The sequence below is a fragment of the Dipodomys merriami genome, unplaced genomic scaffold (assembly GCF_024711535.1).
Source record: "Dipodomys merriami isolate MVZ:Mamm:240054 unplaced genomic scaffold, mDipMer1.0.p SCAF_163, whole genome shotgun sequence".
Classification (NCBI taxonomy): Eukaryota; Metazoa; Chordata; class Mammalia; order Rodentia; family Heteromyidae; genus Dipodomys; species Dipodomys merriami.
This window is the reverse complement of record NW_027202971.1, coordinates 1,195,955-1,215,764: the sequence shown is the minus strand read 5'-3', so window position 1 is coordinate 1,215,764 and position 19,810 is coordinate 1,195,955. Positions and strand designations below refer to the sequence as shown.

The 19,810-nt window shown below is 53.6% G+C and overlaps 1 protein-coding gene across 2 annotated transcripts; it reads right to left on the bottom strand.

Moving 5' to 3' along the window:
• Window positions 1-127: 127 nt before the first annotated feature.
• On the bottom strand, window positions 128-17,962 carry Bri3bp (BRI3 binding protein). 2 transcript variants are annotated; one of them, XM_070024890.1, is made up of 4 exons: window positions 17,637-17,962; window positions 9,712-9,814; window positions 6,438-6,521; window positions 128-5,277 (listed from the first exon to the last, which is right to left on the bottom strand). In XM_070024890.1, the coding sequence occupies exons 1-4, from the start codon at window positions 17,850-17,852 to the stop codon at window positions 4,847-4,849; spliced, it is 834 nt and encodes a 277-aa protein (XP_069880991.1). In that variant the 5' UTR covers window positions 17,853-17,962; the 3' UTR covers window positions 128-4,846. The 2 variants fall into 2 exon arrangements, with proteins under 2 accessions (XP_069880991.1, XP_069880993.1); XM_070024892.1 differs by lacking the exon at window positions 6,438-6,521.
• Window positions 17,963-19,810: the final 1,848 nt, after the last annotated feature.

Sequence of the window (19,810 nt, the reverse complement as noted above, 5' to 3'; positions counted from 1 at the left end):
ACACACACACACACACACACACACATACCATGGCATTGCCACTGCATGTCTAAGTTGGGGGAAGTCGTTTATGCCTGCTTGATCAAATAGAACAAGTCAGTGTAACAAAATTACAGTAAACAAGCTGTGTGATTTTCACAATATTTTAATTCTGTTCTGAAATCAATCTACAAATATCTCTACATAATACAAAGCCAGAGATTAATAAATAAGTGGAATGTATATATTGCTTTGCAAAAAATAAGCCTAATACATTTGTCTCTCTAAGATTTGTGGAATCAGTTTCTCAAGGCTCCAGGCGGCATGGTGCTGGCACACCCACACACAAGGCTCAGGTAAGACAGCTGTCTACTGTGTCAAAGCAAATGGTATAGAAATTCTATAACCTGATAAAAAATACACAAAATAGGAACTCAATCAAATTCATACCTCACAAATGTGATTTCCAGTAAAGAAGAGGATTGAAATTGTGCACTAGTCACCATCACAAGAAATCAATTTAATTACATGGTATTCTGAGATTTAGCACACATGCAGGTATTAGCCTGACACAATGACACCTTGAAATCTGCAGCAACACTAGGATGTGTGAGGTCACAGACGCATGAGCTAGCACAGGCTTTCAAGAGATGACATGAATGACAGGCTGTGGCATTTGTCCCACTGACAAAGGCCAACAGCGAGGTGCCAAACGGAGACAAATCCAGCAGGCCGAACTCACCCGTAACACATCACACTGATGGCTGTCCGGGACAGGCCCTAGGCCGACGCTTACATCCCCACCAAAGCAGATTTGACTCAGTTATTCACAAGGGAGGAGCAGAAAGTTGTTAGGGCTCAAAAATAGCCGTGAGAATTTAGCACAATGGTTACACACGTTTGAAAAGAAAAGGCTGCAGGCTAGGGGTGTGGTTCTGGGGTAGAGTGCACACTAGGCCCTGGGTTCAATCCCTGGCACTGGAAGAAGGGTTGGGCAAAGGGTTGGCACTCAGGAGCCTTGGGAATTCCCAGTCATTCGAGCTGGATGGCAAGTGCCGGCCTTCTTCGGTGGATTGGGAGACCACCATCAGTCATGGGCTCAAGGGCAGATGTCATCGATGGAAGTAGAAAGGCCGGGTATGGTGGCACATGCCTGTGATCCCACACTTGGGAAGCAGAGACCGGAGGAGAGCAAGTTCCTGGCCAGCCTGGACCTCACAGTGAGAGTGTTTTATCAAAAAAAAACAGTGAAGCAATTCAGAATGCTTCTAAGAACAAGGAGTGCGGCCTCGTTCACACTGAGAACTGCAGTTTGCACCTCACCATGGAGTCCTGGCCAGCCTCTCACTTCCGGTTGTCCTGCCTTTGCCTGTGGAGCACGGGGATTACAGGCGAGAGCCGCTGTACTCCTCTGCTGTCCTGATGAATTACTGGGCCAGATGAGTGAGGACGCCCTCCTGGCAGGGCGCCCCTCAGCAGCTCCCCCGGCTGCCCACCGACTTGTATACCCTCGGCACCCAGAAAGGACTCTCCCTTTCCTCGCTCCTCAGCAAGTGCCCTCCACACCCGGGCTCACACTGCAGAGCTGGCCCGCCGTGCCCCTTCTTTGGGGGACTTGTATCCAAAACCTTCTGAGGAAGCCAGGCACTCATGGCCACGTCTGTAATCCTAGCTACACCAGAGGCTGAAAGCCCAGGATTGCAGTTTGAAGCCAGCCTGGAGGCTTACCTCTGATTAAACAGCCTGAAAGCAGAGCTGCATCTCAAGGCACAGAGTGCCAGGATTAAGCGAAAAAGCTAAGGCCAGGCCAAGTACAAGCCCAGAGCCTACACAATTTCTGTTTATGTGGTGCTGAGGAATCAGACCCAGGGCCTCATGCATGCAAGGCAAGTGCTCTACCACTGAGCCACCTGCCCAGCCCACAAATAACTTTTTTTTTTTTGGGGGGGGGAATGGGGCGGTCATGGGGCCTGAACTCTGGGCCTGGGCACTGTCCCTCAGCTCTTCAGCTCAAGGCTAGCGCTCTACCACTTGAGCCACAGCGCCACTTCTGGCTTTTTCTGCTTATGTGGTGCTGAGGAATGAAACCCAGGGCTTCATGCATGTGAGGCAAGCACTCTACCACTAGGCCACCTTCCCAACCCCAACAAATAATTTCTTGTAGAGCCGGTCTGCCAGCTTCGTCTCTGTGTGGTCAGTTACCGTCACAACAGGTGACACAGCAAAGCCCACGAGGCTACCTTCAGAGCCCGTGAGCCCCTGACCGAGACGCTGGGGGCTGGCGTGCAGAGACTAGGAACCGAAGTGACTCATGCCAAGGGCACTGGACAGCTAAGGAAGCCGACCCTCTTTTGTCCTGGCTCGGGTCAGAGGAAAAGATCCTATCTGCCCCAGACCCCAACAGCGCTGAGCCCAGCCCCTGTGCCCACCAATGCCAACATTCAACGTGGCCCTGAAGCACGGGGGAAACGGAACACTGATGATACTGTGAAAAAAGTGGCTCTTAATTACCACATTACCACACACCCACAGTGTTGTCAGGAAAATGTTTTCCCACCACATTCCATGAAGTACAGACTAATAGATTCTATAGCCTTGAAGATTTTTTAAAAAAGGCTTCTCTTCAAGGTATGAGATATGGTACAAAAATACATTTTCCCACATACAAAAGAGAAAAGAGAGTGGGGGGGGGGGAGGGGGAGGGGGGCCGCGCACTATAATCTTCCAGGGCACAAGAAGGAAAAGCGGCGTCCCTGACTCTTTCGGGTTAAGAATGCGCTCACTGAAACATCACACACATTATACGGCAAACACAACTCCAAAGCTTCAAAGCAAGCATCTGAGACTTTGCTCCAAATTTCATGGAATGTTCTACCCTGGAGTGAGGCTCCCTAAAAAAATAATAAAACCAGTCTGTGCCGGTGGCTCACGCCTGTACTCCTAGCTATACAGGAGGCTGAGATATGAGGATCCTAGTTCAAAGACACCCTAAGCAGAAAAGCCCGAGACTCTGATCCCCAATTAACTACGAAAAAGGGGAGCAATGGCTTAAGTGGTGGAGTGAAAAAGCCAAGGGAAATCAGGAGGCCCTGAGCTCAAACCCAGAGACCACAGGGTCCATTTCTGACGGCGTTTTTCAGCGATGTCTGAAGCCTCAACCCCCTGGCACAGACATGAGTCCACAAGTCTCTGGGCACAGGAGCGCAGGCCTCAGGCTCCAGGTGGGAGAGGGGGAAGGGAAAGGGAAACCAAGGCACCCATCTGTATTGCAGGAGCTCCGCAGGGGCAGGGCGCCAGCCTCGTGCACGCATTACCCTCCCAACACCTCTCTGCCTCCTCCAGGCAGCACAGCAGAGCCATCTTTTGGTACTGAAACAGGTGAGTACCTGCTGTGGCCGCCGTTCCTAAGTACTCTGTCCCAGGTTCACAAAGTCACCCATGGGACTGGAATGGCTCCACCCAGAACACTGGCATCTGTGATGCCCAGGTGAAGACCGACCAAGGCGGAGCCCGGGCAAGGGTGCCCCACCAAGCAATCTGAATACAAGATCTGCCGTTCTGTTATGTTCCCCTGAAAAAGACAAGTTTTAGAAACTTCCTCTAAAAGATTTGCATCATTTCCCAGAGAATCACTACCACACGCGGCACTGGGGCTCAAGGACTGGCAGGTGGTCAGGGCCGGGATGCACGGCCTGCGGGCACGGCCACAGCCGGACGGCCTTCATGGCCTCATCCTGACAGCCTGGCACCCTGTCGTCACCGGCCCCTAGCACACAGAGCCTTGGTCACCAGCCTCAGCCCAGACGCTGCCCAGGACCTTGATTGCCACCCTGCGGGTGCTTCCCTCCAACCCCAGAGACCATCGAAACTGGAGATCCACCACACTGGCCACAAAGCGAGGAACACACACAATGATGCAATGCTAGGACAACCATCCCAACCTCCATGGCTGCTTTGAGCCCAGGAACCCTGCATGAGGAGACAACGATTACGTCTCCTTAGCTGGGTCCAGAACCCAAAAAAAGCAGAGACAAAAATCATCCAGAGTACCACTTCCCACACAGACCTCTCTGAAAGACAGAGAAAGTGGAATGGAATCAGATTCTGGAATGTTCTTCAAGGCTTACCCAAGCAGCTCTTGGCATCACACCCCACAGACACATTGTCTCTTAGCGCTGTGCTCATATTTTCCTTTTGGAAACATCAAACATCTCCTAGTACAAAGGAGGAAAAGGAAAGAAAAAAAGAAAAGAAGCCAGGGCTCTTCCCAACTCAACAGGACTCAGCGGGGCTCAGCGGGGTGCCCGAGCTGACATTCCATTCCAGGGCTCCCCCATCCACGGTGTCAACATGAACCCCAAATGACAGAGTAAAGCTTGCAGTTTTGGGGACGAAGATGACACGCAGACCTCGCCCACCGTCCTTCCTCGTTCAAAGCCGGGGCTGGCCTTCAGACTTCGCTAGAATGTCAGCCCAGCACCCTGCCCCCTCCAGGCAACGTTCTACTACGCTCAACTCCAGCTGCCTTTATTTAAAAACCTTACAAAAGATGTATTTGTCAATGCTTGAAAAATTAACTTTATGTTCTATGCACAGATAAATTTATCTTACTGTACAGCTTCTAGGGTCATATCCTTTTGTTTAAAAAATATTGTCGCCACTAACAAGACTCGGCATGGAGCTGCAGCGGCCATCTCTGTCTTCTCTGCGGGTCCTAAGGGTTGGCGCCCAGGCTCAGCAGGCGCCACTTTCTTGCTCAGTGCTGTTTATTAAGATTGGGGGGGGGCCGGGGGGTGGTGGCTTTCCTCCTCTTCTGTCTTCTGGGAGTGGGAGCTGGCGCCCGGGGACCCGGCCGGGCACCTGACCTTCACTTGTCCTTGCAGCGGTCCAGGCTCTCCAGCACCCGGTTGAGGCGGATGTTGAGCAGTCTGACCTGGTTCTCCAGGTGGTCGAGCTTCTCCTCCACGCTGGGGGAGCCCGTGCCGCCCGGGCTGCCCCGCCAGTACACACCCATGGGCCCCGTCATGAAGTACACGGCCACCACGAGGCACAGCGGCAGCACGGCGTTCTCGGGCTCACCCTCGTACTTGTGCAGAATGTACACGCACGACATAGAGAACAGTACCACCCGCACCAGCCAGAAGAAGCGGCCGAACACTAGGTGCAGGATGCTGAAGGTGAAGCCCAAGGTCAGAGACAGGAACCAGTAGGCCAGGAGGACCACACCCACCAGCAGGAGGGCCCGGGCTGGGCTGTTGGACACGGAGGCTGGGCTGAAGTACTGGGACAGGTTGGACACTGCGGAGAGAGCACAGGACAGACAGGTCAGGCACTTCTTCCAGGAGAGGGCCCTCTGCAGAGGCCAGGAGCAACTCAACTCCCCACAACCCCAAACCCTCCAAACTAAGCTGTGAGGAGACACAGGTAGCCCTGGAAGACTGCCTGTCCTGCCCTGAGTCACACACACTGTTCAGGTGAGCGTGGTCGCACACGCCTGCAATCCCAGCACTGGGGAGAATCTAGGGAGAGATCCACACTGAGACTGCCAAAACAACAAGGGCTGGGAAGGTGGCTCAGTGGTAGAGTGCTTGTCTAGCATGCATGAGGCCCTGGGTTCCATTCTTCAGCACCACATACACAGAAAGAGCCAGATGTGGCACCGTGGCTCAAAGTGGTAGTACTAGCCTTGAGCAGAGAAGCTCAGGGACAGCGCCCAGGCCTGAGTTCAAGCCCCAGGACTAGAAAGAAAAAAAAAATATATATATATATATACATATGTATGTATATTACATATATATATACACACAGATATATATATATATATATATATATATATATATGTATTTCCCAGCTTCCCTTGCAACTAAGTTTTGGCCAAGGAGTAGTGCATCAAAATGTGCTGCCGGAGCTTTAAGTTTTCTGTAAGTTTCAATTGAAGCCAGGCCACAATGGCTTATCATGCTACAATCCTAGCTACACAGAAGGCTGAGATCTGAGGACCACCGTTTGAAGCCAGCCTGGGCAGGAAAATCTGTGAGACTCTTTATCTCCAGTGAACCACCAGAAAACCAAAGTGGAGCTGTGGTTCAAAGCAGCCTTGAAGATGGGTAGCCTTGAGGAAAAGAAAAAGCAAACAAGCTCAGGGCCCCAGGCCCTGAGTTCAAGCCCTAGGACTGACAACAAAATAAAATGGAGTAACAGTCAGCAGTCAGGCACCAATGGTTCACGCTTATAATTCTAGCTCCTCAAGAGGCTGAGTTCTGAGGGCCAAGGTTCAGAGCCAGCCCAGGTAGAAAAGTGTGAGACTCTTAGAAACAAAAACATAAAAGCTGGACTGGGCATAGCTCAAGTGGTAAGAGCCAAAAAAAAGGCAAGCGGGAACATGAGGCCCTGACTTCACGCTCCAGTACTGGCACCAAAAAAAAGAAAAAAGAAAAAAGCAGGAATGTGCCCTTTACCTTTTCTCTTTCTGCCTGTTGGAATGTGGATGCAAAGGCTAGAGCTGATGTAGCCATCTTGGGCCGTGAAGGAAGGTAAGTCACCTATGTGGGTAATAAAATGGAAGGTGTCTTGGTCCTGAGGACAAGGTGTGGAGCCATCACACCTGCAGCCCTCCTGGTGAACCTACCTGAGTTAGGGCATTAGGAAGCGGCAAGCCCCATTACTTAAGCTATTTGGGGTCTCTTCTCCCCAAAGTGGTCCACAAGAACAGAGTGTAGAGAGGGAGCGGCACTGCGCACAGTCCCCCTCGGGGGAATTACAGACAGAAGCACAGGCAGCAGCACAGTGTGCTCTGCCCATCTCCATCCGCCTGCTCGTCCCAACCCCAGTGCAGATGCTCACGTATCCCATCAGGCACCCTCTGCGGATGAACTATCACCTTCGCTGTGGTTCTGGCTACTCAGGAGGCTGAGATATGAGGATCAAGGCTTGAAGCCAGGCAGTTTATCGCCAATAAACTACCAAAATGCTGGAGGTGGAGCTGTGGCTCAAGTGGTTAAGCGCCACCTTGAGCAAGAAAAGACTAAGGTAGCCAGGTGCCAGTGGCTCACGCCTGTCATCCTAGCTACTCAGGAGACTGAGATCTGAGGATCACAGTTCAAAGCCAGCCTGGGCAAGAAAGTCTGTGAGATTCTTATCTCCAATAAGCCATTCGAAAACCGGAAGTGGCGCTGTGGCTCAAGCGGTAGAGCACTCGCCTTGAGCTGAAGAGCTGAGGGACAGCGCCCAGGCCCAGAGTTCAAGCCCCACGACTGAAAAAAAAAAAAGACTAAGGCAAAGAGCCTAGGCCCTGAGTTCAAGCTCCCCCCCCCCCCACAAAAAATGTCCAGCATTGCAGTAACACTAGTTTCAGATTTCAGACTGAATTTTCGGGGCAGGGATGCCAGCATGTACCTGGAAACTAAGACATCACTACTGACTGTACAGATGTTAATAAACTATCAACGTCATGTTCACCCTTTTCTCCTGACTTGACTGAGACAGGCCTCACTACACAGTCCAAGCCAGACTCAAACCCACAGCCCTTCACCTCCCAAGTGCTGGTATTACAGGCGGGCACCACCACGCCCAGCCTCACATTCTGCTTCTGGGTTGAACTGCCACCCTGAAGAACGATGAAGAACCAAAGTGTCAACTGACCTTGAAATGTCTTTGCACTAAAATACCCACCTTTGCACAAGGAGGAGCGCGTGACACAGCCCTAAGCCTCCGGACTCTTGGCAGCTTGCATGCAGGAAGTACACCAGGGAAGACCAGAGGGGTGCAGGCCTCATCAGGCCCTCCCCCACTCCTGCCCAGCCTGGCGTCCCCGGGGCATGGGCGGGCCCAGATTGCACACAGTTGCAGGGTTTGGCTGATGTGTTGGCTCACCCAGGTCCCGGGAGCTGTTAGTGCTCTCTCCTCTCTGCTGCCTCTGATTCTTCCGGGGCCCAAAGCGGTACCCCAGCTTGTCTAAGGTCTTGCTAAGGTAGAAACCAATGGTCCTAGCCTCAAAAGGGGTGCCAGGTGGCCAAGGGGTGAGCTGTGCCCCCACCAGCGTGGCGCTGGGCCCAGATCTCTGATCTCTGAAGAGGGGTGTGTGCTTGGACGGCTAGAGCAGCGGCCTCCTGCCGCTCCGGGTGCCTCTGGGTGTCCCTGGGCCCCCATTCCATCTCCTGGCGTCTTCATGGGGTCTCTGCTCAATGCTTCTTTGTATCTCTGCCCAAACTACCCACTTCTTTTTTTTGGTCAGTTATGGGTCTTGAACTCTGGGCCTGGGCGCTGTCCCTCAGCTCTTCAGCTCAAGGCAAGTGCTCTACCACCTGAGCCATACCGCCATTTCTGGTTTTCTAGTGGTCTATTGGAGATGAGTCTCACAGACTTTCCTGCCTGGGCTGGCTTTGAACCTCGATCCTCAGATCTCAACCTCCTGAGTAGCTAGGATGACAGGCGTGAGCCACCAGCACCTGGCTGAAACTTCCCACTTCTTATAAGGACAGAAGTCATTCAGATCAGGCCCCGGTCCAATTTGGGTTACTCCACCAAGTGTGCTCATCCCCATGGACACAAGCCCACCTTCCGGGAACAAAGCAGAAACGGTCTCCTCTGTGAGCCTGAGTGGCAGCCTGGGCTTAGGGCAGCACACCACTGCCCTCCTGCAAGGGAGTTGCTGCTGTTTGGGGTTCTTTGGAGATACTGGAGAGTCTCATGGACTTTCCAGCCTGAACCAGAACCTGCATCCTCAGATCGCAGCCTCTTGGGTAGCTAGGATGACAGGCGTGAGCCACCAGCACCCAGCGAGTTTGCTGATTTGATTCATGCCGGGCAGAGGCGTCCACGGGCGGCACAGGCCCTTGGCCGTGACACTGCCGAGGAAAGCGGCTCAGCCTGTGCTTTCACTGGGAGAAGGCGGAGCCAGGCCGCCCGGGCTGGTGCCCGATGCCCTTGCCGCTCTGCTTTTCCAGTGCGGGTGGCAGGGACGCAGAGCGTTCACATGTGGACTTGTGGGCATGAGGCCAGCAGGCGCATGGGGGCTCCCTATGTGGGGCTTCAGGGAGAGCCCCCAGCCCCGGGCAGGCCGGGCGGCCACACAGGGACAAGTGGTCAGGACACCAAAGCCAGAACGCAGTAGGTGTCTAGCCAGGTTAGCCTTGGTCCACCCCCAGAGAGTGCCATGAAAGGGCCACTGCCCTCCCCATGTGTGGCCCCGCAGGACAGGCCCACAGCTCTCCTCCTGGCTAGGAACCTGTGCCCGCCATTGCACAACTAAATTGCACCATGCAACTGCCTTCCGGCCCCACCACTCCCACGGCCCGCAGGACTGCCCGGCTCCCCTGCAGCGGCCACTGCCAGGCCACGCATGGTCCTCTGCCCCTGGGGGAGGGGGGGCGCTGCAAATGCCCCCTCCTCATCTGTGAAACCCCACAGGCCAACGCCCAGCTGCTTCTCGGCTCCCACCGACCCAGGGAGCACCCCACAGGCCCCGTGGTCCACCCTCCTCCTGCATGGGATCTGGGAAGACCCGCCTCACCACCACTAATCCACGCAAACCCTAGACCAGCCTCAGGCTCCCACACTGCCCAGTGGCCACAAGGTGAGAGCCCCACCATAACAGCACCACGATCCCAGCACTGAGACGCAGGATGAGGAGTTCAAGGTCAGCCTGGGCTATACAGCAGGACCTTATCTCACACAAAGGAAAACAGTGAAGGACTTTCAAAAACACACAACCCTGTAACACACAGCACCTACCGTCAAGCCCAAGAACATCCAAGACCTCCATCCAAACTTTCCACAGCGCCTCCACAAACATGTCCACTCCCAACACGAACCTCTCCGTCAGGCGGGTCAAGAACTGTAGGAATAGAGAACAAGGTCACCAAGAAACCAGCCAATACCTCCTCATCTCCCCAAACCATCCAAGCAGCAAACCTGAGCCCAAGTTCACACCTTTTAGCTGCCCAAAACTGATACCATGCAGTCTACCAGAAAGCTGGAGGATAAACTCGAACCCAGCACAGGCACACATGGACAGCAGGCAACAGTAACTGTGCCCACTTTATGGGACACCACAAAGTTGCTATCTCGGTGCTTGCCATTTCTCCTGTAGTTCTTCTGCTCTGGGTGCTGGTCCAACCTCCGCTTTCCTCTGCCTGGCTTTGAGATTTTTTTTTTGGTAGGTCGTTGGGCCTGGGCGCTGTCCCTCAGCTCTTTTTTTTTTTTTTGGGGGGGGGGTCCGGTCATGGGGCTTGACCTCTGAGCCTGGGCACTGAGCCGTAAGCTCTTCAGCTCAAGGCTAATGCTCTAGGTCTTGAGCCACAGCGCCACTTCTAGTGTTCTAGTGGTTTACTGGGGATAAGAATCTCATAGACTTTCCTGCCTGGGCTGGCTTTGAACCATGATCCTCAGAGCTCAGCCTCGTAAGTAGCTAGGATTACAGGTGTGAGCCACCAGCACCCAGCTTGGCTTTGAATTTCTAAAGACTAGGATTTTCTAAATAAATTTCTATCAAGTTTAACTAAAATGAATAACTTGTGGGGCTGGGAAGGTAGCTTAGTGGTAAAGTGCTTTGCCTAGCATGCATAAAGCCCTGACTTTGATTCCTCAGTACCACATAAACAGAAAAAATGGGAAGTGGCTTGTGGTTCAAGTAGTAGAGGGCTGGCCTTGAGCACAGACAAGCTCAGGGACAGTGCCCAGAGTTTAAGCTCCAGGACAGGCAAAAAGAAATAAACAAACAAACAAAACTTGTGAGATAAGGTTCTGTACCAAAATAGCTTAGTCAGCCAGGTGCCAGTGGCTCACACCTGTAATCCTAGCTACTTAGGAGGCTGAGATCTAAGGATCATGGTTCAAAGCCAGCCCAGGCAAGGAAAGTCCATGAGACTCTTATCTCCAACTAACCACCAGAAAACTGTAAGTGGTGTTGTGGTTCAGGAGGTAGAGTACTCGCCTTGAGCTGAAGAACAGAGGGACAGCACCCAGGCCCAGAGTTCAAGCCCCATGACCGACCAAAATCAAAAAACAAAAAACTTAGTCATAACTCGCTGTTTTTGGTTTTTTGGTTTTTTTTTTTGCTTTCACAGTCCCTCGGACAGCTGAGCACCTCTGGTGGACTCTCTGCTGTCCAGGAATTCCAGCAGGCAAAAGGCATGCCGCTGACTGCTGCTGCAGTGCCCTGCACAGGCACGCTGCTCAGAAAGCGGGAGATGCAAAGCAGCCATCCGCCTCACTACGAAATGGAACTCCTCTCATCAACACTCGTTCTGAACAAACACTTCTCGGTTTATTATTTAACTGTAAAAATAAAGCATTTAAAAATGTTCTGTGTGTGTGTGTGTGTGTGTGTGTGTGTGTGTGTGTGTGTGTGTGTGCACGCATGTGCCAGTTCTAGAGCTTGAACTCAGGGCCTGAACTCTGTCCCTGAGCTTTTTTGTTTAAGGCTAGTGCTCTACCACTTGAGTCACAGATCCACTTCTGGCTTTGTTGCTGGTTTTAGGAGAGGACAATCTCTTGGACTTATCTGCCTCCATCCTTGGATCTCAGCCTCTGGAGTAGCTGGAATGAATGACAGGTGTGAGCCACTATACCTGGCCTTTTTTTTTTTTTGGGGGGGGGGTTCCGGTCGTGGGGCCTGAACTCTGGGCCTGGGCGCCGTCTCTCAGCTCTTCAGCTCAAGGCTAGCGCTCTACTGCTTGAACTATAGCGCCACTTCCAGCCTTTTCTGCTTATATGGTGCAGAGGAATCGAACCCAGGGCCTCATGCATGCAATGCAAGCGCTCTACCACTGAGCCACCTTCCCAGCCCCCACAAGCAGTTTTTCAGGGACCAGAGACAGCGCTACTCCTGCCAACCTCGCTGGGCCTCAGTCTCTCCAGCTGGGAAATGGGACCAAGAGACAATCCATGTGAGAACCTGCAGAGGCTGCAGCACAGAGCCTGACACACGACAGGCAGCAGACCTGCATGTTGCAGCAAACATGCTCCCACCCAGAGCCAGGTCAGGCTCCTACAGCGGTGGCTGCACCAGGAGCCCGCTACACCTGCCGCACCGGCAGGCACCGAGTCTAGGCCAGAGGTCCTTTCTCAGCTGGACTGGGCGGGAAGTATGCCAGGGCCACACAGGACCCTGCAGGTGTCAGCAGATCTGATGCCACCTCGTCAGACACCTGCAAGGCCCACCCACGCTCCTCTCCCTGGCTCCACCCAGAGAAAGGAAGAACACAGCTCAACTGTTTCCTACTTAAATGTAGAGCCGGGCACAGCAGCTCACATCTATCTGACCCTAGCTACTCAGGAGGCTCAGATCAGAGGATCGTAGTCTGAAGCCAGTCTGAACAGGAAAGACTGCAAGACTCTACCTCCAATTAACCAGCTAAAAGTCTGACTGGAAGTGTGGCTCAACAGGCACAGCACCATCCAGAGGGAGGGAAAAAAATGAGCGAAAGCATGGGACGTTGAGTAGTTAAAATACCAATGCTGGTTCGCTCATTCTCTTGCACGTACACACACACACACACAGCGTACACACACACACACACACACACACACACACACACACACACACACACACACACACACACACACACACACACACACACACACACACACACACACACACACACACACACACACACACACACACACACACAGCGTTGGGTAACCCAGACCCTGGGTTGCAGCCCCGGGGCGGCAAAGGAAACTCAGGACTCTGAAGAGATGACACAGCACAATGGCAGGAAGGCGACGCCCGGAGGGCAGGTGAGGGGTGCAGAGGGGTGCCCGGGGCTGTGTGCCTGCGCCCTTCACAGAAACCTTCACAGAATGTCCAGCCCTAGCGGAGGGGGCTCAGGGTCCTTGGCGCCTGCGTTCCGGCCTCCTCAGAAGCTGCAGGGAGGCCCAGACGGGGCGGCGCGGGTCCGCCACGACCTTCCTGTTATCTTAATGGTTGTCTTATTTTTTTTTTTTTTTTTTTGGCAATACTGGGGATTGAACTCAAGGCCTTGGTGCTCTCCTTTAGCTTTGGCGTTCAAGGATGGTGTTCTAACACTTGTGCCACAGCGCTCCACTTCCACCTTTTTGGTAGGTGATTGGAGATAGTCTCTCGGACTTTCCTACCCAAGACCCTCAGATCTGCACCTCCGGAGAAGCTGAGATTCCAGGTGTGTGGCGCCTAGCTTTGATGGTCACTGGGGATGGGTCAGTGCGCGCGTCACAATCCGCCAAGCCACACTCTCAACTGCAGCCGTTTCCAAAGGTGATGGGGAAAGCACAGCAAAGTGGCAAAGTGATTTTACTCAAGTTACTTTCTTGCTGGCAAACTGGGGGGATGGGGGGAAGCAGAAAACTGCATGCTGCTTTAAAACAACAAAGGAGCAATGCTCCTGGAAGAATGAAAACGAGCAATTTCTACAGAAGCAGGTCAAGATGGATTCCCAAGGCAACATCAGCTCTCCCACTATAATAAAAAAACGCAGCAGGTTGCCAGTGGCTCACGCGTGTAATCCCATACTCAGCAGCCTGAGATCTTAGAATAGTGGTTGTGAGACTCTTATCTCCAATAATCACCAGAAAACCAGAAGTGGCGCCGTGGCTCAAAATGGCAAGAGCATCAGCTTGAGCACAAGAGTGAGGGACAGAGCCCAGGCCCTGAGTTCAAGCCCCACAACCGACAATAACAGTTAAAAATAAAAATAAAAAGCAAATGCCATGGATGGGAGAGCTGCGACACTGCCTGCCTGCAAGGTTGCAGTCTAGTCCCACTTCTCAATATTAAAAGGTCTGAATAAAGGACAGAAAATAAATGCTATCAGACAACAAGCCAAGTGGCCTTGGATACCTGGAGGGGACTTCTGGGATAATGCCCCATGCTGTCCGCAGCTGCAGCGGCTACTGTTTAAAAGATGCCCACAGGCCATGTGAGTCAAGTCCACTGGAACAATTTACAGTGATCTCTGGCTCAAGCGGTAGAGCGCCAGCAAAAAAAGCAAACAAACCTAACTTACCAAACTCACTATTGAAATCTCCATGTGTATGCCAGTACTGGGACTTGAACTCAGGGCCTAGGCACTGTTCCTGAGCTTTTATGTTCAAGGCTAGTGCTCTATCACCTGAGCCACAGTTCCACTTACAACTTTTTGGTGGTAAAAGAGAAGTCTCATCGACTTTCCTGCCCAGGCTGGCTTCAAACAGCAATCCTTAGATCTCAGCCTCCTGTGTAGCTAGGATTACAAGTGTGACCCACCAGTGCCTGGCACTATTAAAATCGTTCTAGGCAGTGTGACCCAGCGGCAGTAATCACCTCTGGTGTCTGGCAATCCTTCCTCTGCATAGCTGCGGCCCTTCTCATCACTCAAAGGAGACCCCATAATCACAATCATCACCGCCTGGATCTGGTCTATGACAGAACCATGCTCCACCCCACGAGCACTCGCCTGCCACAGCTGACAGACACTGGGGACACATGACAACTGTGGAAAGAGAACCATACCACTCAGCTGACAGCTGCCCAACCTTTTATTGATGGGTGGAAAGGGGTACTTGCTGCTGAACCCAAGGCCTTGTATAGGGTAAGCACTCAAGTCTACTACTGAGCTGCTTATCATTTAAAAAAAAAAAGGGGGGGGGGCTGGGTAGAGTGCTCGCCTAGCAGGCATGAAGCCCCAGGTACGATTCCTCAGTACCACATAAACAGAAAAAGCTGTAAGCGGCACTGTGGCTCAAGTGGTAGAGCACTAGTCTTGAGCATATACATAAAGGCTTAGGGACAGAGCCCAGGCCCTGAATTCATGCCTCAGGACTAGCAAAACAAAAAACAAAAACAGGGGGCTGGGAAGGTGGCTCAGTGGTAGAGCGCTTACCTTGCAAGCATGAGGCCCTGGGTTCGATTCCTCAGCACCACATAAGCAGAAAAAGCCAGAAGTGGTGCTATGGCTCAAGTGGTAGAGTGCTAGCCTTGAGCTGAAGAGCTGAGGGACAGCGCCCAGGCCCAGAGTTCAGGCCCCACGACCAACAAAAAAATAAAATAAATACAGAAGCATACCTACCTCACCTCCCTTCCAGATAAATCTATGTGAATGCAATCCCACCCAGTCTAAGCCCTGCCCTGAAAGGAAGCACAGAGAGGGAAAGCAGCTAGCCCCAGTCAGAGCCAACGTGCAGCAAAGCATGGCCTAACCCGCGTTCCGTGACAGCAAGGCCAGGGCCAGAAAGGATAGTGCTAGAGCAGCAGGTGTGGTTTCTTCAAAGGGTTTCAACTTTACAACCTCAGCAGGTCTGGCATGAATTTGTAAATCCAAGCAGGCTGAAGACTACAACCACCAGAACATTCAGGTGGCTCAGGTCTATAATTCTAGCTACTCAAGAGGCTGAGACCTGAGGGTCAAGATTCAAGGCTAGTCCAGGCAGGAAAGTCCATGAAACTCTTTTTCCCCGTGCCCCTAGGCCTGGCCACTGTCCCTGAGCTTCTTTTGCTCAAGGCTAGCATTCTACCACTTGAACAATAACACCACTTCTGGCGTTTTCTATGCATGTGGTACTAAGGAATGGAACCCAGGATTTCATGCATGCTAAGCAAGCACTCTACACTAAGCCACCTTCCCAGCTTTCCATGAAACCCTTAACCACCAAAAAACTGGAAGTACTGCTGAGGTTCAAAGTGGTAGAGCACTAGCTTTGAGCAAATAAGCTCAGGGACAATGCCCAGGCCGAGTTCAAGCCCCACACCAATTTAAAAAAAGAAGAAGTAAATGAGAGCTGGGCCTGTGGTTCAGTGCTCAGTATGAGTGAAACCCTGGGTTTCGTCTCCATGACGTACAAGTCAAATGAAATAACTACAGCCATTTCTCTATAAAAAGCACTTCGATTTTCAGCAAACCACAACCTCTGTCAACTTCATCTCCACTGCACACAGATATATACTTTGGCAGACCACACACACAGACACACACAGACACACACACACACACACACACCCTCCACACACACAGGTTCTCAGCTGGAATATGACCAGCCATCTTAGTGAGGTTCACCGTACCTCCTCTTGAGTTCAGCCTCATGTGGAGAGGGGCAGGGACAGGGCTTCCTTGGGCTTTTTGCAGACTTCCTTCTGCCCTGAGACAAACGGCTGCTGCCCTCCAAGGGCTGAGCAGAGCAGTACAGGAAAGCAAGAATCCTGGCTCTTACTGGCCCATCCTACCGGCCCTTCCTCCCCTGAACCCTGTCCGGTGTCCTCACCTGCACAGTTTGCCATAACAGCAGCTCCCAAGGCCAAAGCCCTGCAAGAGTCCACACCTCCAGAGGCCAGGGTGGGGAGAAGCTAGGGAGTTTTTGTTGGTGGTGGTCAAGGGGCTTGAGTGCTGTCCCAGAGCTCTTCAGCTCAAGGCTGGTGCTCCACCACTTTGAGCCACAGGCTACTTCTAGTTTTCAGGGCCTTAATTGGAGATAAGAATCTCAAAGCCTTTCCAGCCCCAGGATGGCTCTGAACCAGGATCCTCAGATCTCAGCTTACCAAAGAGCTAGGAAGACAGGCATTTGCCACTAGCCAGCGACCAGAAGTTAGTTTTCCTCACAGATTTAGTCTGTCTCTCCTTTCCCTGACTAACAAGTTTAGGTCTGATTTGGGTTCTTAATGTCCTTTTCCTCTTCATCTCAAGGACTACAGGTGGGGGAGGTGAGTCCCAGGCTTGAAATCAGGGCCTAGGTGCTGTCCCTCGGTTTTGTTTAGTTTTGCTCAAGGATAGAGCTCTACTTCTTGGAAATGGGTCTCCCGTCTTCCCTGCCTGGCTGGCTTTGAACTCCTATCTCAGCATCCTGAAGAGCAAGGAATACAGGTGTGGGCCGTCAGGGCCAAGGTTTTGTTTGTTTGTATTCTTTTTACGGGAAACCCTACGGTGGAGCTGAGCGCTGTGGACCTGCATCTTGGCCAGGAGCTACCAAAAGCTGACACCAACAGAGCCATGATTCTGGTTTGGGAAGGCACCAACGATTACCAATGACAACCTTCTAACTGAAGGAGAGAATTACTCCTCCATTCAACCGACAGCGGAACCGGGCGAAGGCCACCGGAGCCCCAGAGCCCCATCAGGGAAGAACAGGAGGTACAGCAAAGGCACCCACTCACTTCCGCCTCCTGGGGAACCCGAGGCCCTGCCCAGGAGGGCGCCCACCCCACCCGCCGAGGGCCCAGCAGGAGCGGAGCCAGCTCTCCGCAGCTCCCGGGGACCCCAGGTAAACCAGAGGCTGCATGGGAGGGAGGCCAGGGCGACCGAGCCGGCCGCGGCGCCGGGAACGGACCGGGCGCGGGGAGGGCCCGGCGGGGGCAGGGCTGGGCAGGGCAGGGCAGGGCAGGGAGGGGCGAGGCGGGGCGGGGGCCGGGGGGCCCGGGAGGAACCCGAGGGCGCGGGCTGGGCCGCGCGGCGCCTGGCTCACAGAGGAGTCCATAGAAACGTGGATGAATGGGCGTCAGCGCGCGGGGCCAAGGTCCGAGGAGACGGGGCCGCGCGGGGCAGAGGGCGCGGGGCCGCGGGCCGGGCCCGCGAGGCGCGCCGACGGAGGCCCCCGCGCCGGCCGCGGCCCCGCGCCCCCTGCCCCCTGCCCCGCGCGCGGCCCGCCAGGCCCGGGGCGCCCGGGGCGCGGCGGCCCCGCAAGGTGACCGCGGGCGCGGGCCCGACGCCCACCTTCTGCGCGGCGCGCACGTTGTCCTCGCCGAACAGGCTGCTGACGCTCTGGGAGAAGGTGTTGACGGTGCGGCGGTAGCTGTTCTTCTCGGCGCCGCCGCGGCCCCGCGCCCCCTGCGCGCCCGGCGCCAGCTGCCCGAGCAGCAGCAGCAGCAGCAGCGCCGCGAGCAGCAGCCCGGCCCGGGCTCGGAGCCCGCCCGACACCCGCGCGCCCATGCTCGGCCACCGGTGCGGGTCGAGGATCGGGGTGAAGGCCGCGCGCAAGGCCGCCACGGGCTCCGGCCGAGTCCGCGTTGGCGCGCTGGGAGTGCGCGCCGCGACTCTGCCCGCCGCCGCCGCCGCCGCCACCGCCGCCGCCGCCGCCGCCGCCGCCGCCGCCGCGCCGCGCACCCGCCCCGCGCACGGAAGCCCGCCCTGCCGCGCTCGCCCCGCCCCCGAAATGGCCCCGCCCCGCGACGCTCGCCCCGCCCCCTAGAGGGCCCCGCCCCGATACGGCCCCGCCCATCGCTGGGTACCTCTCGCTGGCCCCGCCCATCGCGGGCACCTCTGGCCCCGGCCGCACTGTATTTGCCCTGCCCTCCGACCTTCCCGTAAGGTTTTTCCTACCCAAGTGACCTCTCCTTTTAAAATATACACATGTCTGGGGCTGGGAAGGTGGCTCAGCGGTAGAGCGCTTGCCTTGCATGCATGAGGCCCTGGGTTTGATTCCTCAGCACCACATAAGCAGAAAAGAAAAAGGCTGGAAGCGGCGCCTTGGCTCAAGTGGTAGAGCGCTAGCCTTGAGCTGAAGAGCTGAGGGAAAGCGCCCAGGCCCAGAGTTCAGGCCCCACGACCGGATCCAAAAATAAAAATTAAAATATACACATGTATAACCTTCTATTATGCAATGCTATATATTATATAACTATGTATAATATACCATACACATGTGCACGTGTATATATGTGTGTTGGGAGCAGTGGCTCACGCCTGTAATCCTAGCTACTCAGGAGGCTCTGAGGATCACTGTCCAGCCCAGGCAGGAAAATCTGTGAAACTCTGATCTCCAATGAACCACCAGAAAACCGGAAGTGGCACTGTGGCTCAAGTGGTAGAGTGCCTGCCTTGAGCCGAAGAGCTGAGGGACAGCGCCCAGGCCCAGAGTTCAAGCCAGGTGACTTGGAAAAAAAAAAAGATTTAAGACCCACCACATCAAATGTAATGCATTCTAAAGGAGTAATGCTTCTGAAGGGGTCCAGGAAACATCACCCCAAGTACGCAGCTCTGCTTGTCTGGGTACTGCAACCCACAGAATTTGGGGAAGCACAGGCACAGAGCAGGGCTTCCTGTGAGCTGGAAGGAACTCGTTTATCCACTGAGTCCTCTTTATGGACCTTAGCACAGGCCAGTCCCTATTCTATCCTCTACCACCGAGGAACAACTTGTCTCCCGGATTCTTCCTCCAGGATCCTGGATCTAGCCATGATGAAAACTTGACTCTCACCCTTCTTGCTCTTTTATGCGCATGCACAAAATTAAAGCTATTTTTCTCGTTATCTTCTATATCTGTTTCATAAACAATAATTTATCCAAACTTCAGAAGGTAGAAATTATTATCTCCCTTACATTCGCAAATCAAAATGGCCTGTTCTCAAATTCAAAGCCCTCGGGCTGGGAAGGTGGCTCAGTGGTAGAGTGCTTGCCTTGCATGCATGAGGCCCTGGGTTCGATTCCCCAGCACCACATAAGCAAAAGAAAAAAGCCGAAGTGGCATTGTGGTTCAAGTGGTAGAGCACTAGCCTTGAGCTGAAGAGCTGAGGGACAGCGCCCAGGCCCAGAGTTCAGGCCCCACGACCAGACCCCTTCCCCCCACAAAAAAAAAACCCTCGACTCTTTTTTATTTTTTTCCCCTTTTTTTCTTTCCTTTTTCATCTATTTTGTTTGTTTTTGCAGTGTTGGGGATCAGACCGGGGGCCTTGCTCAGTTCTCATATCTTGGGTTCCTGAGAAGCAAGGATGACAGATGGGAGCCGGCAGCACCGAACTGTACTAGTTATTTTGAAATACACAGGCAGTTCTTGCTACCCTACAGGGGTGTAGAACATGAAGTTATTCTTCCTGTCCAGCTGCACCTCAGGATCACTGACTGTCTCTCTGGGTCCCTTTTCTTCCGGGTGTTATGTTTTTCTTTTTTGA